At 32.0% G+C, this 27,687-nt stretch overlaps 2 protein-coding genes across 2 annotated transcripts in view; both read left to right on the top strand.

The window, feature by feature from the left end:
* LOC131840873 (xanthine dehydrogenase/oxidase-like) overlaps positions 1–9,516 on the top strand; it is a 34,814-nt gene extending 25,298 nt beyond the window's left edge. The window contains exons 13-16 of the mRNA XM_059189066.1: positions 4,305–5,068; positions 5,534–5,726; positions 6,473–6,586; positions 9,424–9,516. Coding sequence (XP_059045049.1) covers positions 4,305–5,068; positions 5,534–5,726; positions 6,473–6,586; positions 9,424–9,494 — 1,142 coding nt within the window. The 3' untranslated portion in view covers positions 9,495–9,516. The remainder of the gene's footprint in view (positions 1–4,304; positions 5,069–5,533; positions 5,727–6,472; positions 6,587–9,423) is intronic.
* An 8,117-nt stretch (positions 9,517–17,633) lies between these two features.
* LOC131840881 (uncharacterized) lies at positions 17,634–27,656 on the top strand. Its single transcript, XM_059189073.1, has 15 exons — positions 17,634–17,738; positions 18,068–18,228; positions 18,645–19,018; positions 19,823–20,046; positions 20,320–20,422; positions 20,818–20,942; positions 21,288–21,581; positions 21,662–21,952; positions 22,422–22,912; positions 23,112–23,295; positions 24,303–24,498; positions 25,110–25,873; positions 26,112–26,304; positions 26,772–26,885; positions 27,195–27,656. Exons 1-15 carry the CDS (start codon positions 17,649–17,651, stop codon positions 27,263–27,265), a joined length of 3,675 nt encoding a protein of 1,224 aa, XP_059045056.1. The 5' UTR covers positions 17,634–17,648; the 3' UTR covers positions 27,266–27,656.
* The last annotated feature ends 31 nt before the right edge of the window (positions 27,657–27,687 follow it).

Here is a 27,687-nt window from a genome sequence, read left to right as displayed (position 1 = left end):
CAACATCTTTGGCAGGAAGACCTTCGTATTAAAAAAGAATAGACGAGGAAAATTGACTCAAAATACCAAAGAGGGTGTGTTCGTAGGGTACTCTTTGACCAACAAAGCCTATAGAGTATATATACCTAAAGATAATGATGTGGTAACTAGCAGAGATGTAAAAATAATAAATAAAATGTATTATGAAGAAAATGTTGAAAATTATAATAACCTTTTGAACGATGACGAACAAATTTCACAAACTCCTACAACAGAATGTCAAATAAGAGACAACATATATAAGAAAAATAATAATTTAAATACACAACAAATAGAAATTGAATTTACAGAGAATAAAAATTATTTACAAAGTTCAAATAATCGGGATCACACCGATTTAACAGAAAATGTAGATTCTCACGATGAAACAACAGGAACTGTAGAAAGACCTGTGAATGGGAGGCCACAAAGAGACCGCCGGCCCCCGGAGTGGACCAAGGATTACACATTAAATGAAACGAATGAAAGTATACTATTCTCTGAATTTTCTTATTTGACTGATGGAAGTGAAACTGATGAATACTGGCATGATGCGATAAAAGCTGAAATTAGAGCACATGTTAAGAATGAAACCTGGAAAATAGAGGAAAAGAAAGAGAACATGAATGAAGTAGATTACAAAATGGTTTTAAGAAATAAAATTGAGCCAGATAATAAAATTACTAGAAAAGGCAGACTTGTAGCACGGGGTTTCACTCAACGACCAGGCGTTGATTACAATGAAACGTATGCACCCGTTGCAAAATTAAGTTCAATCAGATCGGTTATCGGAATAGCTATGGAAGAAGGTTTAAAGTTAAACCAAATGGACGTAACCACAGCGTACCTAAATGGTGAACTAGAAGAATATATTATAATGAAATATCCTGACTATTTAGAAGAGTACTTAACAGAAATACTGGTTGATGAGAGTGAAAAAGATGATCTGACTTTATACAATAAAATAATGAATATGTTAATGGACATAAAAAACATACCAAAAGGGAAAGTTTGTCGTCTTATTAAAGCTCTATATGGACTTAAGCAAGCGGGGAGGCAATGGCATAAAAAACTCGACATGGAATTGAAAAATATAGGGTTTAAATCATCAAATGCCGATCCCTGTCTATACATACAGGAGAAAAGAGGAGAAAAAATAATCATTGCTATTTATGTCGATGATTTATTAATCGCTTACTCAAGTCCCGTTATTCTAAAAGAAGTTAAAGACCTTTTAAATTTAAAATTCGAACTCAAAGATTTAGGTCAACCGAAACGACTGATTGGTATAGATATAACTTATGAAAATAATACAATAAAATTAAACCAAGAAAGATTTATTGAAAATGTTCTCAGAACATACAAAATGGAAGATTGTAAGCCTGTATCGACACCCATAGAGTCAGGCTTCATACTACAAAAGGGAGAAGAATATGAAAAGAAAAATATCCCATATAAAAATTTAATAGGTTCCCTTATGTACTTGGCGGTAGCTACTCGTCCCGATATCATGTTTGCCATTAGCTACTTATCCCAGTTCAATGATTGTTATGGAGAGGAGCATTTCAAGAGCGCTAAAAGAGTAATGCGTTATTTGAAAAAGACAAAAAACGGCCTAACTTTTAGAAAAACTGGAGAAGATTAATATGGTATGGCGGACACAGATTGGGGCGCATGAAAATCTTTTTCAGGTTACTGTTTCAAGTATGCTGGGACAGCCATAAGCTGGATGTCTAAGAAGCAGAGGAGTGTCGCTTTGTCTACAGCAGAGGCGGAATATGCAGCCCTGACCGAAGCTGCGAAGGAAGCTATTCTCATCTAAAGGGTACATATAAAGATCTCGGTACAAACTATAATAACATAACAATTTTTAACGACAATCAAGCCGCCCTCAAACTTAGCCAAAATGCTATGGTGACTTCAAAGTCAAAGCACATTGATTTAAAGCTACATTTTATCAGAGACTGTATAGAAGACGGTACAATTGTAGTCAAATATCTACCTACTGATGAAATGGAAGCAGATATGTTAACAAAGGCTTTAGCTGGACCGCGACTGGAGACATTGAGAAGAAGTTTGGGGTTAACTTAACCACGACATACACCGTGAAGAGGAGTGTCAGTACTGGCACGGTACACTCGATGGAAAGTTATGTGTCAACGATATTGCTTTGTTTCCTGTCTTCTATTATTCCTATCAGATTGCTTTTGTAGACATATATCAAATAAAATTATATTCAACTTAGATGCTGTTTTACCCAAAAACCCTCACATGAACTTACGAAATGAAATAATCTAATTTATTCTATTATTTTGCCTATTAATTTTAATTCACAGAAAGCATTCTTACATCCATAACTATCCATCGTATGTATTTTTATAGTAATGTGACTTTAATATATACTAGATGAAAACCCGGCTTCGCTCGGGTAGATATTTCTGTAGTCATCGGTTCTCAAAGAATATTAAAGGTAACTAAGGCATAGATACGTAAAGCTTCGTTCATTGTGTTTAATAAACACTATAGTAAATAATAAGTGCAAAAGTATTTATACAAATAATTTTTATTTTAAATCAACATTCAAAATAAATTAACAAAACATATAACTTTTAAGGTTTATTCTCTGTAAACCTCTTTGTTTTAAGCTCTCTCTACTTTGCCAGATATTTAAAACCAATTGTTTCATCCAAACATCTTTCCCATTCTTGATCGTCATTTTCAATCTTTTTTTTTTATTTGGTCCGCGTGACTCTCCGGGATTTGCCGAGTTCCTAGTTTTGTCGCTCTTTCAGTACGACGACGTGGGCCACCACCGTCCTTTTCTCCGTCTTCCTCTTTTTCCTATGCATTTCCTCTTCCTTTCAACCTTCCCTCTCGCATTTGCTATGCTCCCACTCTGGGGTCGAGCCCCCATAAACATGCGAGGCTTGGGGTTACAGGGACACCAAGTAGCTTAGTAATTAATACAAATTAATTACTAAGTGCCATACCTGGTTATAGTTTGTTTTTTAATCCGGGAGACTAAATTGACAGGTTTAAATGTCAAATTTTCAAATAATGTTCCCAACTCGGCTGTATGGACGCAGTTCCCTTTGCCTTTCCGATTAAGGATAAACAGAACCAAAAAAAAAATGTTACCACCTGTAGCGGGGTAGCCATACCGATTTGTTTAAGCGGAAACTTTTATTCTAACAAATTTCTTTTAAAGTTTAATATGACGCTTCCATAACAGAATTCTATAATTTTATTTATAATTTATTACTAATGTTTCCACTACTGTCGTAGTGTTATACAGAATAAAAATATATTTTTGTCATTTCCGTACAAATAGTAATTTTTACAGTATTAATCTACAAACCAACATTTTTTCTTACAATCAGTTAAATAATATATGGCACTATGAAAGGGTCATTTGTTTTATAAAAAAGGCAAGGAAAGTTAGTTTTTATTTTAGTGAAAAATAACAAAATCTATTTTGATACAACAACCATATATTTATTAAAACCTACCTATACTTTATTAATTTTGTGTTAATGCTTTTTAAATGAACACCCACACATTATTTCCGCATAACCTATAAAAATGTGTAAATAACATTAATTTCCAATAGTGCTACAACCTTATTTAAAAAATGCAAATACCTGGCATTATGTGTGTAATAATAAAATGTGAAGAAATTGTGATTGTTATTAAGTTTTTTTTAATAAGTTCATCAGAACAGAGAAACAACATTTGACATTTATTATTATTTGACATTGGACACTGACTTTATTTTTTGTCAGTTATGTTGTAAAACTTTAAGTTGGGCTAAAAAGGACTTGTATCCAGAGTCATGAAACAAATTAATAAAAAAATATTGTCAAATTTGTCTCACTTAAAGAAAAAACACATAACTGTATACTCTTTTATCATAAAAAAGTGTCAAAAACTATATTTTCGCGAAACGTCAACGACACATGTCATATGTCACAGTTCTTTGTGATGGATCTTTGGCGCGAACGCACGCGTAGTGTTGATTGGTTGCTAGCTAGTGACATGAAAAGATGGCGACTGCAGTTTGTTTGACTGCTGTGTCATTAGAATTTAACGAAATACTCCATAATACGAATTTTGCGGATATATGTTGTCGACTCGAAATCAATATTTTTTTATGTTTTGTTATTCACATAAGGTTCGAGTCTACCATACCCCTTGACGAAATTATTAATATATATTATACAATGTTATTGATCAAATAATATTTTTAGTAAATATCGTTAATATGCTTGTACCTTGGTTGTAAACAGGAAGTTTAGAAGGTATATCAATGACAGAGTATGTGATGGAGCGAATTGCATATGAAATAAATATGGATCCAGTACGTGTTCGTCTAAACAATCTCAATTCACAATATCCGGATGTTGCTGAAATGGTACAAACTGTACTCAAGGATGGCGAATATGACAAACGGAAAGAAGAAGTAAAAAAGTTCAATGAAATGAATAGGTGGAAGAAACGCGGTCTGAGAGTCGCCATGATGAGTTACCCCATATCCATTCAAATGGATTACCACATACTATTATCAGTCTATCATGCTGATGGTACCATTGCAATTAAACATGGTGGCATAGAAATAGGCCAGGGTATGAATACAAAGATAATACAAGTTGTTGCATATACTCTAAATATCTCAATAGACAAAGTAAAGGTTAAACCTGCCGATGTTGCGTCAGTTCCTAATAATTATACCACAGGAGGGAGTCGGACAAGTCAATTAATTGTCTTTGGAGCTATCAAGTGTTGTCAAATAATATTAGATCGATTATCTGTAGTTAGAGAGTCTTTGAATAATCCGACATGGGAACTGTTGGTAGAGACTGCTTATAACCAAGGGATTAATTTGCAAGCAAGTTATCATGTGAACGGTAATGATCACCAACCATATAGAGTTGGAGGTGTCGCCTTAACTGAAGTAGAATTAGATATATTGACTGGAGAACATGAAATCCTAAGAGTAGATATAGTTCAAGATATTGGCACCAGTGTGAATCCTGAACTTGACATTGGACAGGTAAAATTAATTGTTTTATAGATAAATCTTTTTTTATAGATAAATTTTACTTTATATTTTCCAATAGATTGTAGAGGAAATAAATTTAGTAAGCTGGTGTTCTTCTACAAAATAATTCTGATCGCTATCATAGATACATTAAAATAATAATTGTATTGTATTGCTGTTAATTATCAATAACAAATACATATTTTTGCTCACACATGCTTTTAATAAAGATCAGGTTATTTATACAGCACATTATTTTTTGTATGAACATTAAGTTGTATATTATTTAATTTATTATTATATAATGTCAGTAGTATACGAGATACCTGTGGTGTAATATTATATAATGTAGTACCTAGTCGTTTATTAATATCTTTAAGAGCACTGAAATTTGTATATAGCGGGTAATAAATTCAAAGAAATGATGATTATAGAAGTATGTCTAATACTCATAACAATTTAATTACGTAATTTCAGATCGAGGGCGCTTTTGTGATGGGTATTGGATACTGGACTCATGAACATATGATATATGATGAAAACACTGGAGAGCTACTTACAGACCGGACTTGGTACTATAAAGTGCCGCTAGCAAAAGACATTCCATTAGATTTAAGAGTACAAGTGCGGCGGAATTCATATAACCCGATTGGTGTTTTAGGGTCTAAAGGTAAGGACAAATATACATAGTATAAATAATAATGTTATATTCTGAAGTTTAATGTAACTTTTGGAAAAGTGCAGTATAAGTTGTTACCACACTTTTCGATATGATGAAAAATATACCCTTTTAAAAATTAGTTGACAATAAACTCCATTGAAATTAACTTATTATCCATATAATTCGACATTGTCCAAGGTTACATACATTAGTCAGCTGTCTTACCAGTTTGCAACAATAAACATTTTGTATACTTTTGAGATATGGCAAATTACAGAGTTCACCAGCATGACACCGTGTATTTGCGCGTTTATTTTTCTTTATATTTTTATTATAAAAGGAATATGTATACTTTTGTATTTAAATGTGATATTTGGTAATAGAAATGAATACATGGTCGCCATACTGCTTTCCTCCTTCTTTGTACCTAATTAATATTTCCGCCGCCATCTTGAGACAACAGAGATCAGAGATGACGCAGTTTATAAAAAAGGAGTTCCTTCATTTTACAGAAACATTTGATGTATGCTACAGAATCAAATGGCACATAAACCACAATCTACAATTACAACATTTTGTCTTTTCCTTTATCTTCACCGTAGATAAACAGTGTGGGTAAAAACTCAATACATCCATAGGTAAGACAACGTGATATCACTGGAGCTATTCTTGTATAACTGTGCCATTCTAATTGTACAAAAAATCATGTAAATTTTTTTTAAAGGAAGAAATATTGTACTCCTTTTAATTTTCAGGGGTATCTGAACCGCCTATATGTTTAGCAATCAGCGTTGCGTTTGCTTTAAGGGAGGCTATAGCGGCAGCACGTGAGGATTCAGGTCACCACAAAACAGAGTGGTTTGATGTTGGTGAGTTAAATTCCATATTATCCGTCTTATTCGAATTTATTGTCTCTGATCGGCGCGACGGTTGACTGATAGAGAATGTCATTAGGCATTAAGTCCACCGTGTATGCAATTTTGTGTTCAAAAGAGTAAATAAATAAGTTGAGACATATAACTAAAAAAAAAGGAAAAAATTGTGTTATTTTTTAATGTAAACTACTATTCTTTTAATCGAGAGACATATAACTAACAAAAAGAAAAAAATTGCGGTATTTTTTAATATACATAAACTACTATTCTTTTAATCGACATAGAAGAGATGATGTTGCCGTCTGTGTTCACAGTATATGCTAGCGGTTACGGGTCTCCTTAAGAAACAATCCTTAGCTATATATTCGTATGTGTATCCTTAGCTTTAAAAGCATTCAATAAAGCTTTTATAGTATAAAAAAAATATAGATTCAATATTCTTCAAATTTAAAACATTTGATGTCTAGTCTTATGCTAACTTAGGCACAATATTACATATGCAATAAGGCGAAGAGACCCACCGCTGAGAAGCTATTGCAGGTGACTTAGATTTTTTTATCTATAACGTAACAAACGTACACGGCAGTAGTTATTCATGCACGGGATTTTCATTTAATGTTAGACATAGACACCTACATACGTACACAATATAAATAAATGGCTTTAAAAAAAGTTATTTACTACAGTTGAGTTTATTAATCACCTCAATTGAATCTCTATACTGAACTGGATGGTAGTGAAAAATATTAATACAAAAATTTGACGTTCAAAAACGGCTAAAATGTCCTACATGAATAAATGAATTTTGATTGTATTTGATCTATCTGGAAAGGCAAACATGATGTAGGGGAGCGGGGGGCACATTGTTACAATTTTTAGATAAATGTTAATATGACAAAAGCTATGAAACAAATTATAGATTGGATTACTCGCAAAGTTAGTATGTCTATTTAGCTATTAAAATATGACTGAAAAATTATTAAAATGTATGTAATTTTTTCACGATGGGAAATTTAACTAAACAAGTCGATTGTAACATCTTACCCCCCAATTGGGGCTAGTTGTTACATCATCGGGGCACGATGTTACGGTAGATAAATAAACACAATCATTAATTATACATATTTTTTTATTATTATTTTAAAACATTATAAACAATAGACATCATTTTAAACAGTCTTGTAACATTTAAAACCAGGAAACCAGTCCTGCCCAGCCATATTATTTTTATACCAACTGGGGGGGGGGGAATATTTTTTAAATCGAGTTTTATAGAAATAGAAATAGAAATAATCTTTATTCAAATAAACTCATTACAAGCACTTTTGAATAGTCATATTTTGATTCTACCACTCATTCGAAATGCAGATTCATCACAAGAAGAATGAGCAACAAACTTGTGTGTTGCTCTTTTTAATAGATGTTTTTTTATATAAATAATTACAGTATAACACGCACTCATTATTAGTGTAATTAGATAATATTGTCAGTGCTATGGATTTGAAGTTTTTCTATAAAAACATTATTATCGTTAACGAATTCTTCAATTTTATAGTAAGCTTAAGCGTAGTTGTTACATGTAACAACTTACCCCAAACAATTGTAACTACTTGCCCCATGATACGTTTTTTAATATAAATTGAAGTCATCATTAATGTATATCAATATCAGAATAAAATAATATTGCAAATTCAAGGTAGATATGTAATGAACGTTCAAGGTTAAAAATTTTGAGGAAATAAAAGATATAGACATCAGGAATCAAAAATTTCGTAAAAGATTTTTTTACTTACTTGGTTGAAATCGAGACACATGCACACAACCTAGCTCCTTGGCGCTTGGCGGGTCATTGATAGTTTTTATCTAGTGCACGACGTTATAACAACACAAATGAGTCAAATTATATCCATCAAAGAGTTTAAAATCCCGGTAAAAACGCGTGTAACTTCCTACCCCTGTAACAACGTGCCCCCGCTCCCCTACATGTTTTAAATATTTTCAGCATGCATTTTTTCAACAAGACATGAGATACGAAAATAAAGGTATCAGATATTTCGACGACAATTAAAGAATAAATATTGTTATATTTTGTTTTAAGTTGAGAGCAAACTTTAGTCTGGAAATTTCGATCATAATTATCTGAACATAGTAATATATTTACATTACCTTAATACTATGGGCCTTATATAGCCGTAAGTATTGATATTAATGATGCTTTAAACATATCATTATTAATGTTCATATTTACAATCTAACCGCATCAAATTATAGGTAACTAGCGTACGCAAATAAATAACAACGCAGTAGATACCTACCTACTCTATATTCTGATATTGAATTATTACATTCATTCATCCAATAATCCATTAAATCATTCATTGAACCATTCATACTGTTATTAATTATGATTTACTGAGCATTGGCAACAATGTTGATTGTGTAACGTATATTCAAATGTTCGTTTAATGTAATATGGAGTTATGAAACATATTTTGGTTTCTTCTTTCCAGCAGTTTTCTTCTTTTAATAAAAGTAAATAATTAAAATGGTTTCGTAGGATTGTTGATTGCTTGATTGTTTTATTTATTAAGGGATAAAGTGGAAATCTGAAAATAAATTGTGTTATTACGAAAGTATCAAATATTATTTACAATTCTACACCTATTTCCAAACAGAAAGTAATTCAATGCATAAGTATTAATTATTATATTCTTTTAATAATACAGTTTATATTTTAAAAATTATCCAACTATGTGATATTATTAAAATTAGCTTTATTTTATAAACATTTTTGCACTTGTTTGAATAGTATTATTATACTTTTATTACAGATGGGCCCTATACATTGGAGAAGAATGTTTTGAAATCAGATGCTCGTCTCGAAGAGTTTTTATTTACATAAATGAATATTTTATAATTTACTACAGACCTGACCCGGCTTCGCACGGTTGCAATGTTTATAAAAATATAATAGAAATTTCTTTATTCCAGTAAAGTTACACTTAAGCACTTTTGAATAATCATCACTTATTTTTTAAAGTACCACTCATTCGGAAAACTTTCTCATCAAAAGAATAACGAGCAATAAACTTGCGTATTGTTCTTTTAAATGATTTCATTATAACCTTACATTTTTAAGTAGAAATTTATGACTACAAACTACCAACAAGAAGGAATTAATTAGAGTCAAAATAATAAATACAGAACCAAGTAATTGAGTAACTAAATAAGAGTAAATCTAATAAATAATAAATACCCCCACACGGCAACGGATTTGTAATATTATGATTATACATACCTATCTGCAAACCTTTCTCTTGAATGAATCTATCTTTTGCTGGAAACGGCATTAAGATCCGTTGCGTTGTTTAAAAGATCTAATCATGCAGACAGCAGGAGTGACTTCATTTTATACTATGTAAATATATCAAATAGTTGTTTAAACACTACCTATGTATATATATGTATATATATAGAAACTTGTATATGATGAACAGTTCTCCTTTGTTGACATCGCAATATGTAAAAGTAAAATTTAAGTTGCATCTGTTCAAGTTCTGATAGAAAGTTGCGTCTGTTGGTAAAATTAGGTTCTAAAATTTCTATGATCTAAAATTTATGTTTGTGTTCCTAGATAGTTTGAAAACAAACTCGGACCCGGTAGGCAACGTCGATATCGCGGGTAGGATTATACCTGCTAGGTCTGATAGTTTAATATAATGTGTTCGAATCTATTATTCAATATTTCCGTCATATTCTATGAGATATTAAACTGTCAATTCTGATTTTGGTATATAATTTAATTATATTTTTGACCCTATTCTGTCTTCTATGTCCTACCTTCTTTTAACGCGGGAAAAAATTATAACGTACCCGGCCTCAGAGGTTGCACGAGTGAGTACAGCGGATTTCCAAGCAACTAAAAAGACCATCAAAGTATTCCTGCTCTCCAACATAAACCCGGGATCAGTACCTACCGCGATCTTGGCGGCGATAGCTTTCGTAAAGACCCCTGCTATATGAACTGATGTTAATAATGTCTTATCGCTACTCAGTACAGTTGAGAAGAAAAGAATTGATAACGAAGATAGTAGTCAGCACATACGCACGGTAGCCATCGATTTGCTATCGCACCATATCTGTGAAATAATGTGTAATAAACAAAATAGGTTTTTATACCAAATTAATATGTTTTACATAATTCCATAATAGTGAATCTTATTAGTCTCATAAAACCTTACAATATGAAAGGAACAATACTTGTACCTGTATGTACTTTTACCCTGAAGAGATTTGAATGAAAAATTAACACTTTTATTTAATTTTGCTTTTGATGTTTACTTATTTACGAGTTTTTTTATGAAATAAAAATAAGATTATAAAAGAAACATTAGAAAGCGATCAAACACCTAGGTCGCTTAGGTGGTAACTCAAATAATATAACAAAGATCGAAAGCTAAACCTTTTATAGCCAATATATAAGTATTTGCTATCAATATTACATATAATTACATATATTTACTATTGCTAATCAAACGCATTTTTAAATATATGTTTCTGTAATCGGGGCGTAAGTAATATCTTATTATTATTTCCCGTCTGCCCTACTTACAAATATTTTTGTAAATAGCTAAGTATAATACCTAATTATCCAATTTATCGATCGATTAACATTAACTAGGGATATCTAGTAATAAAGTACAATGATGATAATCGAATCTGTCGAAACCGAATGAAATCTTACATTACAAGCATACAACTTTGTATATACCTAAATAATTACTACTATTTAACTGAAGGATGAAGAAATAATTCAGTTTGGTGCTGTGGCCTCGAATATAATAATGTACACTGAAATACGTGTGTGTTATGTAAGTACCTATGTCATATATAAAGTCAGTCAATTATAAAATATATAATATATGTAAATTAGAGAACTCAATGCATACATAGTGTTAAGTAGGATTTAACCATATAATATATATAATATAATAAAGCCATATTGCAGACTCCATTAGTGTTTAATAATTAATATTTCGATATTAAAATATGTAAATCACTTAATGTAACTGAAAGTTTCAAAAATTACATATTAGTATTTCAATTTAGTAAACTGTCTAAATTTGAAATACTAATATGTAATTTTTTATATACATAAAAAATTGTTTGTTATCACTGACTGAATCGAAACTTCTCCAGATGTATTTAGATTTATTTTATATACTAGCTGTACCCGCGACTTCGTCCGCGTAAATAATGAAAAAATATTTAACTCAATTAACACAATATAAGTCAAATAAATAAGTTTCATCATTTTAGCTAAAAATTGATAAAAAAAATATATATATCTAATCAATAGGCTAAAAAATAAATTTCAAGCTTCTAGCTTTAAACATGACGATACATCTATATGACCTTGGACCTACCCTTCCAATCCTCTTGTAACCCTTTTTCACATTAAAAAGTAACCTATGTCCTTTCTCAGGATCTAGTCTGTCTAAGTCGTACGTAAGTATTTTTGGCGTGGCCACACAAACAGCAAATTTCCACAATGACTTTCATTCCCTATTTTATTTTAATGTCATATTTATTGATATTTAAACAACAGCCTAAAAATGAGTCTCAAACTTCTAGTTTTAAAAATTAAGGGTAAATTTTTTACAAACAATGAATGTCATATGTATTTATATTTAATCAACAGCCTCAAAAATAAGTTTCAAGCTTCTGGCTTCAAAAATGACGAATTTACATAAAAATTTTCATGCCCTATTTTATTTTACCCCCCTAATGATAAAATTATACAAACTAATAATGTCATAATTATTTATATTTAATCAATAGCCTTAAAAATAAGTTTCAAGCTTCTAGTTTCAAAAATGACGATTATTCCATACTATCTTTCATCCCCCTTTTAACCCCTTACAACCCTTTTTTCGCATTAAAAAGTAGCCTATGTCCGTTCTCAGGGTCTAGACTATCTGTATACCAAATTTCATTCAAATCGGTTCAGTAGTTTTGGCGTGAAAGCGAGACAGACAGACAGAATTACTTTCGCATTTATAATATTAGTTTTTGTCGCAGCACAAAAATATATTTTTATCGTTTCCGTACAAATAGTAATTTTACAGTATTAATCTACAAACCAACATTTTGTTTCTTACAATCAGCTAAATAATTTAAATAGTTTCATAATACATGACACAATGAAAAGGTCATTTATTTTATAAAAAAGACAGTTTTTATTTTAGTGAAAAATAAGAAAATTCTATTTTGATACAACAACCATACATTTATTAATACCTATACTTTATTAATTTTGTGTTAATGCTTTTTAAATAAACACCCACACATTAATTCTGTATAACCTACAAAAATGGGTAAATAATTTAATTTCTGATAGTGCCACACCACAACATTCTTTAAAAAATGTAAATAATAAAATGTGAAGAAATTGTGATTGTTATTAAGATTTTTTTAATAAGTTCGTCAGAACAGAGAAACAACATTTGACATTGACTTTAATTTTTATAATTTATATTGCAAAACTTTAAGTTGGGCTAAAATAAAACAAATTAATAAACAAAATTGCCAAATTTGTCTCGCAATCGGCCAATTTCAGATTTAAAGAAAAAACACATACACACGATATTATCATAAAAAAGTGTCAAAAAACAATATTTTCGCTAAACGTCAACGTCATGTTTCCGGCAAGATCTTTCGTTTTACATTATGTTATCTGTGGTTTTGTTCTCTGTGATGGATACCTTATTGGCGCAAACGCACGCGATGTGTTGATTGGTTGTTAGCTAGTGAAATGAAAAGATGGCGAATGGCGCAAACGCACGCGATGTGTTGATTGGTTGAAAGCTAGAGAAATGAAAAGATGACGAATAAGTATTCAACCGCATAAAGATAACCTTGTATTTCCATTTTGAACCCCTTACAAACCTTTTTACGCATTAAAAAAGTAGCCTATGTCCTTCCTCGGCGTCTAGACTATCTGCGTACTAAATTTCATTTAAATCGGTTCAGTAGTTTTGGCGTGAAAGCGAGACAGACAGACAGACAGACAGAGTTACTTTCGCATTTATAATATTAAGTAAGGATTAAGTATTTGTCTAGAATTTTTTTTCGTTATTGCTCCTACACGTGTAATGTCGTTAACATCACACGTGAAAATCGGAGATATACCGTTATTTATAATTTTTTCTTATTTTATATATGTTATAGCATAGTCGAGAATGGGAAGTAAAATGGATTGTGCGAGCATAATTTTGGTACTGAAAGGGAGAAAATATTGAAGACGTTTGAGAGAGTGATATGAAAAATGCATCCGTTTACTAATTTCATTAACATAAGGTGTCCAAGACATTGTGTCATCTAAGATAAGTATATATATAGTCAGTATACGCTAACTGAACACCCTCATATACAAGTGGGGGTATAGTAGACCAATCCAACCTGCTTTTCAGTCTGCCAACAGTCATAACTTGGAATTTGGCAGGATTTACAACAAGACCGAAAGACTTAGCCCATGCTTGTATTGCCAAGAGATCACAGTTTAAAGCTACAACTGTTTGTGTCACCTCCAACAATGTAAAGTGACGGTATAATTACAAGTCATCTGCATACAGATGGAAGGGAGAAATAATGATACGAGATATATTGTTAATAAACACTGAAAATAGTAATGGAGAGAGAACACCGCCTTGAGGTACATCAGCAGTTAAAGTAATCCAGTCTGAGGAACCCTCGCTAGTTTTTACACACTGCTGGCGACCGAAAAGAAAAGATGAGAACCATTCTATAACAGAAGCAGAAATGTTAATAGCACGGAGAGCACCAAAAAGAATGTCAAAATCTACAGAATTGAATGCGCTGCTGAAATCTAGTAGAATTATAGCAGTCAACTTGGTGTCCTCCATAGCCTGCCTTATATCCTCAGTAATATTAAGAAGTGCCATAGTAGTGCTATGGGAGGGACGAAAGCCAGATTGGAAGGGACATAATAGGTTATTAGAAGAGAGAAACAAGAAAAGTTGACTATGAACAACGGATTCGAGGTCTTTGGAGAGCAAGGGAAGTATGGAAATGGGTCGAAATTGGGAGAAACAAGTAGGGTTTGACGTTTTAGGGAGAGGTATGGCATAAGCCCTCCTCCACTGTGATGGGAAGACATTTTGCTGCAGTAAAAAATTAACAGTGTGAGTGAGTACACCCAAAATATCCTCCAATACAGTAAGAATCATGTTAAGGCTAATGTCGTCGCTACCCATAGCTGGATAGGGAAAGGATACACTTCCTAACAGCATCTTCTGATACCGTACTGAAAGTAAAGGAAGGGCAATTCGGTAGGAGAAGGTTAGAAATAATGGAAAGGGCTTTAATGAAATTGCTAAGAGTAACAGGAGTAGAGGAAAAATGTATGTTTAGCGCATTGAGATCGACACCACTAAGCGAAGAGTCGGAGGCCTTGCCCACTCCTAGCGACTGGAGAAACTTCCAAATTTGAGGCTCTCTAAGGTTTTGTATAGTATTATGAAATATTGGCGTTTAGCATCCCTACACATTCTGTTGCGTAGCTTTTTATACAATTAAAAGTTAACCGGTGATCCCTCGTGCTTATACTGACTTTTAGTTCTGTCATGTTTGGCTATGGTTCTCCGAATAATAGGAGTAAGCCAAGGATCAGGAGCGTGTTTAACGCGGACTGGTCGCACTGGTGCATGGATGTCAAAAATTTTAATAATCTCTTTGTTAAATGTTTCAACCATGCAATCGATATTATCAGCTAGCAGTAAGGGAGACCAGTCAATATTCCTCATATCCTCTCTCAAACGATCTAGTTCCATATGCCGAAAATCGCGAAGTAATAGTAGAACCTTACCCTTATTTTTGGAGGACGCATGTTAAAGGATAAATAAATTAAATCGTGTTGAGAAAAGGGAGAACACATTTGACCATGAGATATGACTTTGTCGGGCTGTGAAACAAGAATTAAGTCAATAAGGGAAGGTCTACAGTTATGGAAGTAATGTGTGGGTTTAAGCATAGGCAATATCTGAAGATTAAGGGCAGATGTCAGGCCTATGAGTTTAGTCCTATAGTCATTTTTTAAGATACATGTATTTAAGTCACCCATAAGAATGACATGATCAAACCGTGGAATTAAGTCTTCTAGAGTATTCTCTAATATACAAAAGTAATCAATTTTATCGTTAGGACTATACAAAACACCTAGTAAGAGATTTTTATGATGTAGTGTTATAGAAAGAAATAAATATTCAAGGGAGGCTCAGCTCACTGAGAGTGCACTCACCGATTCAGCAGAAATTTACTACTATGTAGATAAATCGCTACACCGCCACCCCTACAAGTGGTACGGTGATTTCGATAAAGTTTATATCCAGGAATAGAGCAACAGGTAGGTAGGAAGAGAGGGATGGTTTAAGCCAAGTTTCAGAGACAAGAATACAGTCAACTGTGCCGGCGCTGAAAGACGTGAGAAGATCAGTATGATGAGCTAATACACTTTGAGCATTAATATGCGCAAGGGAAAGATGTTTGATTTTTTGTTTTTTTGTTTTGATGACATTTTAATATAAAGAAAAACAATAGAAGTTGACAATCATGTAAACGAAATATTATATTATCTTAATTAATGAGTAAAAATCCTATCTACATATTTCTGGAACTTTTCATAACTCCCCTGAAGCAAATAAGCGCCTATGAAGATTTGCTCATATAAAAACTAATTACATAATTATCAAACGAACTATACAAAGAAACAAAATAGTATTACTGACAACCAAACAAAAAATCTACAATTAGATACATACCTACGGGTGCAATCCAATCTACTGTTAACTTATATTTAGACTTACAAGTTTGTGGCCAAGCCCAAAAATGAACATACAAAAATGAACTCGCCGATAATTAAAAAATTATATATACAACTAGAAATATAAAAATCTTATAGGGTTTAAAAAGCTTAAACTACTAATAGTAATACTACTACTATAATAATTCTCTGGAAGGTGGGCGCACCGTTTCACTATGACATGATTTTGTATTTTAACAATTATAAATTAAAATTTCAAGAATATTGAAATAACGAACTTCAGTTCATTAGTTCTGTCTGTTTATTTAAAATTCTGTACCCAATATCGATGACTGAACAACAAATATCCGGCTAATACAGTTATTAAATAGCCACGTTTCGTACGTGGGTTCGTACAATTGTTTAACATGTCGGATGAAATAACGTTCAGTGTTAATGGCCAAAAATGTTCAGGTAAGTACGATCTTACCCTAATAACATTATTATTGCGAAGTTTGTAAAGATATTTACGTGTTTGGATATTTTATAAAGATTTTTAGATGAATAGAGGGGTTTGTTTGAAAGGTATATAAATCATATTATTTAGTAACTTCTTGTACATGATATTTTTACCCTAATTAATATCAACAAAGAATATGTTAGTTATTTATAAAATACATTTATACTTACCACATCAAAAATTATTCAACGACTACTTCCGTTCTCTTTAAAAAAATGCAACCGCCTTTCCAATTATCAGATATCATAAATGTAATGAATTAAATCACATGCGTTATGAGTTACTCTAGCGGAGTACCAGCGAAGAGTAATAAGATGAAAATGAAATTAAATGAGTCAGCACATGGCGTTTAGATTTACAATTTCCAGGCGACCACATCTTTGATTATTGATAGATGATAAGACAGTTGTAGGTGGAGGTAAATAAACAAATGAAGTCCTAATGACAGTAGGTTAGGTATAAAATATTTGTATCCATTTTAGAGTTAAGATCACAATCAGTGCTTAGAATAGAACATGCCACTGCTAGCAAAACGTCTCTCATCAATTAACTTAAAAGAAAAATGAAAGATAATTAAAATGACAGGAGCTACCACTGTATTTGAACCTAAATCGCTAATAATAAATCTTTACGTAACAGTGGGCGTGGAGGTGGATTCGGATGTATCTCTGAATGACTATCTCCGCGAGACCTTGAACCTGCGCGGCACCAAGTACATGTGCAAGGAGGGCGGCTGCGGCGCCTGCATTGTTACCGTGAGAGCACCCGATGAACACGGATTGCCACGCACCATCTCCGTTAATTCTGTATGTACTCGCATTCTTAAGTAGCGACACTCACCGGCTTCACACAGGTAAATTTCATTACATGAATGCATCGCATGCACAATGGACATCACGTTATCATGTGACACCAGCGATACCACTCATGCGTTGCCAAAGAATTAAGATATATATTATGCTTGTTATTCCGTAAATTCACTACCTAATGTGACCCACCAACAAGGTGCTTGTCAGACGAAATAGGCGAGACTGATATATCCACACATACGATTTTTTTACAGTCTACTAATTTTCACTTGTCACACTTTAAATCAATGCACATTTTTCTGAACATATAATAATATATTTTGCAGTGCCTCGTATCTATCACATCATGTCAGGATTGGGAGGTGACAACTATAGAGGGTATAGGAGACAGAGGACGCGGTTACCATCCAATACAGAGGACTTTAGCCGAGTACGACGGCACTCAGTGTGGATACTGCTCCCCAGGATGGGTTATGAGTATGTACAGGTAAGCATAATTATGATAATATTTATTTACTCCTGAGAGAGCATCTATTTGTTTACTACACCAACTTACATCCAAATATCGTCGAAACTGTCAACTAAAGTCGTGATATCTCTGACTTATACTCCGGTCAAGATAACATCGATAACTAGATGTCTATCCGACCTCTGCCTTATGGATTCAAATCAAATGCTGAGTCCTGAGTTGTAGCCGTAGTAAATCCTATATAGCCGTCATAAATTTGGTCTTAATGAGAGTGACAATTGTGTTATGTTCAAAGATTTCGAGCTAAAAGTTCAAGTCCAAATAAAAAGACATTTGCAATCAATTTCTTTATATATAACCTTGATCTCTTTATTAATAATCATATTTTAACTTTATAAGTTCAGTTAACGGTGTATATTTTACTAATGTTTCAGCTTATTGGAATCCAGTCACCACAATTTAACACAACATGAAATAGAGAATTCATTTGGAAGCAATACCTGCCGATGTACCGGTTATAGACCTATATTAGAAGCATTCAAAAGCTTCGCAAAAGACGCGCCAAAACCTAAATTAGACGATATAGAAGATTTAAAACTCTGTAAAAATAAAGATAAGTGTGACCATTCATGTGATAAGAGTTGGTGTTATGTGAACGCAAATGATACAGATAATAATACAATAAAAAGAATAAATTTAAAAGATGATCGAATTTGGTATAGGATTTCGCAAGTACAAGATATATTCGATATCTTAGACAATGAAGGACAAGAGTCTTACATGTTGGTAAACGGAAACACGGGCAGAGGTAGGTTTATTTCTTTATTTTCTTTTATCTTTGTCATTATCATACAGTACGTCACATGCCAAAAAGAATCATTTCAAAAATACTCGAGGTTTTGAGGCAGAAGATGTGAATATAGAATTAGTGTTCTATTATTACCTCTGTCTATCCCAATTCGAGACCACAGTTTTTCCCATATAAGGTGATATGGGAAAGAAAGTATTTCAAAGAAGATATTTTGTCTATTAGTAGTATGCTCTGTTAATTTATTTTAAAATAATAATGGTGAAAGGTTTGTTGTTTAAACTAAGTCTGAATATGAATGTCAACACTTTAAGAACGAATTAGAACAAATTAATATTCGTTATGAGAATAATTTCAAGAGAGTTAAAGGTAAATTAATATATACATATCATGGATACTGATACTGGAACGGTGCACTTGCCTGCGCTAACGGTTATGCTGGCGGGGCACCAATGGAGGATTATTAGATGCGCATGAGGTCAGTTTCGTTAGCCCATCGTGGCAAATTAACCAGGAATTTATCGCGATGGTTTCCAGCGGGAACCACATGGAGGTCAACCTAACATAATTAATAATACAAAACAAACAATATTATACAATCAATTGACACAAAACATTTTGTTTAAAAAAATACCTTTATTAGAAACTGGTTAAACTGTAAATAAAATTGTATGAATAAAATTCATCTTCAGATCCACCAAATGGATTTGGATTTGATTGATTCAGATGTTAATATATATACATATATACTATATTTTGTGGACGCTATCGTTAAATAATGCAATGTAAATTATTTACTTTCAGGTGTTACTCCAATATTCTCATTTCCAAGAGTACTTATAGATATCAGTTCTGTGCGAGAGTTAAAAGGTCACTATATTGATCAGAATTTAATTATCGGAGCAGGCACGACTCTGACAGATATGATGGACATTTTTAAAACAGTATCGCATCAACGAGAGGAGTTTGCCTATTTGTATAAACTATATGAACATTTAGATCTGGTGGCCCATATTCCTGTCAGAAACGTAAGAAATCAATAATACTAAATTAAATATATGTGCACATAAATATACTTAAAGACTATGTAACTTTAGTTTAGTAAAGGTACAGTCAGTGACAACGTAGCGGTCTCCCTCGCCAACTGGGGCCAACCGGAATAATTGAATCTATGTATGTATTTACGAAAAAAAATATATCTATGTATTTGTATCAGCTATCTAGTACCCATTACACAAGCTTTAGCTAGCTATGAATTGTCAAAAAAAAAATTATTTACCTATTTTTCTTGTATTTTCTAGATTGGTACAATTGCTGGTAATTTGATGATCAAACATAAAAAGCCAACATTTTCATCAGATGTTTTCTTGTTGTTAGAGACAATAGGAGCTAATCTCACTATAGGTAATAAACTAAGTATTATTAATAAAAAAAGTGATAGATATTAATAAAATTACATTTCTCTTCAATATGCGGTATAAAATCAATGTCTTAACATTGTATTCAAATTTTACAGAAAGTTCGTAGTACTTTGGACTGTTATTTAATATACATATTTTAGTCTATCAAGTAGATACAGGTATCAATCTATCCCTATTGTATAGTGTAGTTTATACTTCATAATCTGTATAATACGGTTGACCTTAATCTTTTGCACATTTTACTGATATGGAACTTAAAATAGTTTTTCTGAACTTGATTACATAGTTGCTGCCGCAACTAGAACTTACCGGCTCTGAAACGAAAATTAAATATTTTATCCAATTTATATTTTATCAATTACAATATTTTTCTTTCAGTGGAGAAAACTACAGTTGATAATGTAACGGTGAAAGATTTTTTATCTTTGGATATGACTGGAAAAGTTATAAAATCAATCAGTATACCACCGCTTTCTCCTAATTACCAATTCGTTTCCTTTAAAGTAGGTAATTGTTTTAATTTCCTTTTTAAGTTATGTTTTGATTTATGGGGTGATTCAAAACTTAAACCTCAGAAATAGGAAGGAATGAGACGATAGACTTGAAAAATAACATTTGAACAACATAACTTGAACGTTATACGACGATGTGATATGAATGATTTTGTAACATCATAAATCATAAAACAAAGCAAAGTCCCTCAACAACTCATTACCAATCTATGAATATTCTTACACCACGTACTGTATTTTAATGAACATTTTTATTATTTAAATTAGAGTCTCAGAATATGTATATATTACTATGCATACATAATATTATTAATATACTGGGTAACATTTTTTCAGATAATGGAACGAGCTCAAAATGCTCATGCTCAAGTTAATGCAGCATTTTTATATAATTTTGACCCCCATGACGAACAAACGGTTTTATCTGCCCGAATTGTCTTCGGTGGACTCTCAGCAAAATTTGTTCATGCTAAAGAAACTGAAAAATTCCTATTAAGAAAGAAAATATTTGAAAACAATATACTACAGGAAGCACTCCAGATATTAAACAATGAATTAGTCGTTGAAGAGATTCCAGGAGAGCTTACACCAAGCTATAGAAAAAAGACTGCACTTGGCCTCTTCTACAAGGTTAAGCATTTCATATTTTAATACATTCTTTTAAATTTAACGCTAATAATATATTTTAATAATTTATTTTACATTTTAAGGGCTTATTGAATTTAATACCCCAGAACCAATTAAAACCTTGGTATCGATCAGGGTCTAGAGATTACAGAAAGACTAGACCACTGTCAAAAGGAACCACAGTATTCGATACTAATCCAATAATATGGCCGATCACTGAGCCAATGCCTAAGCTGGATGCTCTAGTACAAACTGCTGGTGAAGCAAAGTATGTTAATGATCTACCAAGAGATCCAAGAGAAGTATTTTGTGCATTTGTTACGTCTGACATCTGCACAGGGGAAATAGAAAGTATTGACCCTTCTCCAGCATTGGTAAGAGTATGAAATATTTTTCTCGACTTAAATAGATTTAATAATAGATTCATATTATTTAATACGTTGGTTTAGTACGAATTCATGTCAAACTTTGTCACTCAGCGACTGATATGATTGTAGTATGGTTCCATACTACATAGGACTTAAAATTTAACTTTATATTATTTCGGACCCTTGTTAAGCAATAACACCATGCCTACGCTACCTTGCTTAGGGTATAATGGCGTAACAATTTTCGTAGCTCATATAACTAATAATATTTAAAATCACTATTAAAAATTCCCATTTTTTTTATGTTTTTTACAAAGCATTTTTGTGTAATTGGTTAGCAAAGTTCTATGCTACCCAATTACACAAAAATAATTAAATTACTTTGTAAAAAGTTATACATGAACTAAATGGCGTGAATTTCGAAATATTTTACTTTTGAATCTACGCGATTGACGCCTTGACTTTTATTTCACAGGAATTGCCAGGGGTTTTAGCTTTCTTTTCGGCCAAAGATATTCCAGGAAATAATAATTTCTTATCCCAAAAAGTACTTGGACAATTTGTGCCGGAGGAGATATTTCCAGAAAAAGAAATCAAATACTATGACCAAGCTATAGGTGTAATAGTGGCTGAAACTGAAAAACTTGCGAATAGAGCGGCGTTGTTAGTTCGAACTAAATATAAAGTTCATAAAAGAAAACCGATATTAAGCATATCGGATGTGCAACAACGAGATCCCAGTCGAATTGTACTTTTCTTGGTAATTCCTGCAAGAGGCAGAGGCCTTAATGTCCAGAAAGTAATCAAAGGATCACAAGATATATTCTGCCAGTATCACTACAGTATGGAAACTATATCTTGTATATCCATCCCCAGTGAAGATGGTATCGACTTATATGCTAGTACCCAATATCTGGATTCAGTCCAGGTTTCCGTCGCCGAAGCATTGAATATACAACAGAATAGGTAAAAATCTTATTATACTATACTATATTATTAAACATAACAAAAAAACGACAAAGGATATCATTTCTTTATTTCTCAATGTTAATCTAGTTGGAACTTCTGTATCTTTATTTTAATTTAACTTATCAACAATTATATCACTAATATTTCAACCACATTTATAAAGATAATTAACTCTGATATATTTTCATATTCCCAGAATAAATGTGATTGTACCACGTATGGGTGGTGCATATGGTTTGAAAATATTTCGCACCAATCACGTGGCATGTGTAAGTGCCCTTGTTACTTACTTGATGAATAGACCCTCTAGATTTGTGCTGTCTATTCAGGCTACTCTCAGAGTTGTTGGCAAGCGACCCCCAGTTAAATCTGAGTATGAGGTCAGTACAATATATCAGTTATCATCTTTTTCGCCATTTTCTGAAGTACTCCCCATGAACATGTCGAACATATAGTCATGAGAAACTATCCATTCATCAATTCCCTGCAAAATATTTCCTGTAGGGTATTTCTGGTTACTTACACCTATGAATCCAGTAGGACTATTGCTTACAAATTCTTACAATTTGTCTATTACATCTATACATATTATAAGAAGTCATAAATTTTAACTACGTTGCTAAATTTAGAAATTATATAATTAATACTTAAACTATAAAATAATTATTTAAACTAAAATGAAAACATGGACAACAATCATAGTTCTACTATTACATACATTCGTTCGTATTACATAAACGTTCATGCTCATAGTTCAAGCTTCGTTTCTAAATCTTTCATGCTTCAGGCTATTAAACACAGCAAGGCTTAATGCTTTTTGCCCTTGACATTAAATCTAGTACTACCAAATTTATCTTCAAATCCAAGTTACGAAAACATCTTTCCAACGACTTTTGTAATTAAATTAAAACATTAATATAGTGTTAAATTATCTCCTGCTTTCACTGTCTACTCATTGTTGATTTGTATTTAGTATGTATGTATGTATAAATTTTATATGTAGGTATATTATTATGTGCTTGATTATATATATTCTTATTTAAGTATGTATGTATTTTGGATATATATATTTCAATTTATGAATTTTATTATAATTGCACCTACTTCCTTTTATTATTTTTATTTCATGTTATTATTTACTTAAATGCACCGCCTACTAATCTCTATTTGCCCTATGGTCGACTGGGAGAAAATGCCTTATGGTGTTAAGTCCGCCATATGCACCTTTATTTTTTTTGTATTTGTGCATTAATTTTTTATAAATAAATAAATAAATATGTGGTAACTAAATTGCATAAACAAAGGTTTTTAAACAGTAGCTATTTGAAATTAAATAATGAAACTTTCAGATTTGAGGTAAACTAATTAATTAATAAATTGTTCACAGTTAGGTGTCAATAATTCAGGAGAAATACAATATTTAGAATATCATATATATGAAAATAATGGTCACGTAACCTCGGATGCAGTTGCGTTATTCATTCCAACGTCTCTTAAGAATTGTTATGACAATACTAGATGGCAATACAAGATATTCAATGCGACAAGCGACACAGCTTCTAACACGTTTGCCAGAGCCCCAGGTTTGTTCAAAGCATACACTCTTAAGTTAGAATTTCACCAAAAAAATCTAAAAGTGTTTATAAAAAGAAATGCTTCAGAAATTAAAATAGTTATGTCTTCAGTACAATTAGTAAAAAAATAACAACAACAATTTGTAATGTAAACCGTAATGTAATGCGTATAAACACTATAGGATAATAGGGCTTTATAATAAGACAATGGAACACTATAATCATTTTGTATATTTATCTTTACATACTAGGAAGCCAATATGCGTCCGTTCTTTAACACTGTACAAAGCAGGAGTGAATGATTGTCTTACAGCGGTGCTTATAAAGAAAAATAGGTCAACCTAATATAAATATGTATAGTATATAGGTAGATATAATTCTATTACGTCACTCAATTAGTTTATTTAGAGGTGTATGTCAATAGAATTAAATTCAACATTATTATATTATTATTTAATATTAATACTAGTAATTATGATATAATACAAATTATTATATTATTATAATTATAAGACTTTTACAACTCTATTTGTATTGTTACTTTTACTCTTTAAAGATTAATAACGAATGCTCAATAATAAGGTATATGAAAGAAATCAAATTTATTCGTTTGCAAACAGGAAGTTTAGAAAGTATTACAATGACAGAATATATAATGGAGCGAATATCGTACGAGGTCAATATGGACCCTGTTCGAGTTCGTCGTAACAATCTTAACCCGCAACATCCGGATGTTGCGGAGATGGTTCAAACTTTACTCAAGGATGCTGAATATGACAAACGAAAAGAAGAAGTAAACAAGTTCAATGAAATGAACAGGTGGAAGAAGCGTGGTTTGAGAATCGCCTTGATGAGTTACCCCATCAGTGTTTTAACATCTTACCACATACTAATATCCGTCTACCACGGAGATGGTACGGTTGTAATTAAACATGGCGGTGTCGATATGGGTCAAGGTATAAATACAAAATTAATTCAAATTGTCGCATATACTCTCAACATCTCAATAGATAAAGTGAAGGTTAAAACTGCAGACACTGCCTCAATTCCCAATAATTTCACCTCTGGAGGAAGTCGTACCACTCAAATATTTTGTTTTGGAGCTATCAAGTGCTGTCAATTATTATTAGATCGATTATCTGTAATAAGAGAGGGTCTTAATGACCCTACTTGGGAAGTATTGATAGAAACTGCATACAACCAAGGCATAAATCTGCAAGTCAATTACCATGTAAACGGTAATGATCAACAGCCATACAGAACAGGAGGTGCAGCTCTAGCTGAAGTTGAATTAGATATATTGACCGGAGAACATGAAATTCTAAGAGTCGATATAATTGAAGATGTTGGCAGCAGTATAAACCCTGAACTTGATATCGGACAGGTAATGAAAAGTACATTTGTAAATTTAATTTTTTTAAGGTAACGAAGGCAATTGCGGTATGATTAGAAATATTATTACTGGGAAAGAAAATGGTACTTAAATTATTAATCAGTAGTTATTCGTAAAATATAAAATAACAAATAGACAGATCCTATAAAATATATATCTGTACCTATCTGTAAACACATTTAATTTCGTATACGAAATATAAGTATAATTTTAATCACCGAAATTTTAGATCGAGGGTGCTTTTATAATGGGTGTCGGATACTGGACTCACGAGCATGTTATATATGATGAAAATACTGGAGAGGTTCTAACAGATCGTACCTGGTATTACAAAGTACCGCTTTGCAAAGATATTCCATTGGACATCAGAATACAACTGAGAAGAAATTCGTATAATCCCCTAGGTGTCGTAGGCTCTAAAGGTAAACAAAAACTGAGTCATAATTTCTATTGTTTATATAATAGAAATGTCAAACAAGCTGTCAGCCTACCTGATGGTATCCGTCGTCTATATACATGAACAGTACTGCGATCATTACGTTATCATGTAAGTGACACCCGTGATACCACTAATCCATTCCCATTCTAGAGGACACATTTTAGTGCTTGCTTGCATATGCATGTATGTGCATATGCTTCTTATTCCGCATCTGACCTTATTACCTTATCTAACCGAAGCATAGCTTACAAAATAAGCTTCTTAGCGGCTGAACTAGATGAGACTGAGGTACCAACAAAGACCACTATCACAGCCTTTGGTAATATAAGTTGCTTGCGATAAAATTAATTTTAATTGATTAATTAATATAATTATTTTATTTCATTTAATTGCGTTCTAGATATTTAGAACTTTCTTCATTAATCATTCAGTAATTCTTTTTATTTTTAGGCGTATCTGAACCGCCTATGTGTTTAGCAATCTGTGTTGCATTTGCTTTAAGAGAAGCTATAGCAGCATCACGCGAGAATTCAGGACGCCCCAGAACCGAATGGTTTGATGTCGGTGAGTAAAATGTGTAAATAATTTAAAAACAATGATACTTTCAAAATTAATTTTTGACTTAAATTTGATAATGTATCAACTAATTGACTGTCACTAACTTCCATTTTGAAAAGGTAGCCTTAAAATGATACATACAAAAATAGCATTAAACGTAATTTGCAAATATTTTGTATGTTTTGTATGCACAATAAAGAGTTCTATTATTATTATTATTAAATACAAATTTAGTCCAAAATATATATTATATATTATTTCTTGTATATCTTTATATTTATAAATAGTTTATTATTTTATTATGTGTTATTTCAGATGGTCCCTATACCTTAGAGAACAACGTCTTGAAATCAGATGTTCGCCTAGATGAATTTCTATATAACTGATAGTTGTAATTTTAATGAATTTTTGTTTTTATGATAATAATAAATAGTAAATAGAAACAGTAAAACCATATTACATTATTTATTGAGTGCATACTGGAAAGGTGACCTATGACATGAAAAATTACGTAAGTAGTAATGAGATAAACAAAAGTAATATTAATATTAAACCTAGACTATTCACACAGCATTATTTAGTCCCAAGCTAAACAGAGCTTGCGTTATGGGTAGATACTAGACAACTGATATAAATACTTAGATACATTTTTATATAAATACATAGAAAATACCGAGACCAATAAAAACAATCATACTAAACCGCTAGACCAAAGTATCTAGTAATTATTTGGGTGCACACTAGAGACGCATATGTTTTATCTAGCAAGTCCTATTATATGTATATATAAATAATGAATTACAGTAAA

This window comes from Achroia grisella, unplaced genomic scaffold, assembly GCF_030625045.1.
Source record: "Achroia grisella isolate CSIRO2021 unplaced genomic scaffold, CSIRO_AGI_Agris_v1 utg1063, whole genome shotgun sequence".
Taxonomy (NCBI): domain Eukaryota; kingdom Metazoa; phylum Arthropoda; class Insecta; order Lepidoptera; family Pyralidae; genus Achroia; species Achroia grisella.
This window is presented reverse-complemented; position numbering and strand designations above follow the sequence as displayed.

Bases quoted from the DNA above. Each gene is read 5' to 3' on its own strand.
- LOC131840881 (XM_059189073.1), top strand. From the start codon at position 17,649: ATGTGCAAGGAGGGCGGCTGCGGCGCCTGCATTGTTACCGTGAGAGCA. The intron at 22,913-23,111 runs GTAAAAATCTTA...TCATATTCCCAG, and splicing joins TTGAATATACAACAGAATAG to AATAAATGTGATTGTACCAC. The intron at 26,305-26,771 runs GTAAACAAAAAC...TTTTATTTTTAG, and splicing joins AGGTGTCGTAGGCTCTAAAG to GCGTATCTGAACCGCCTATG.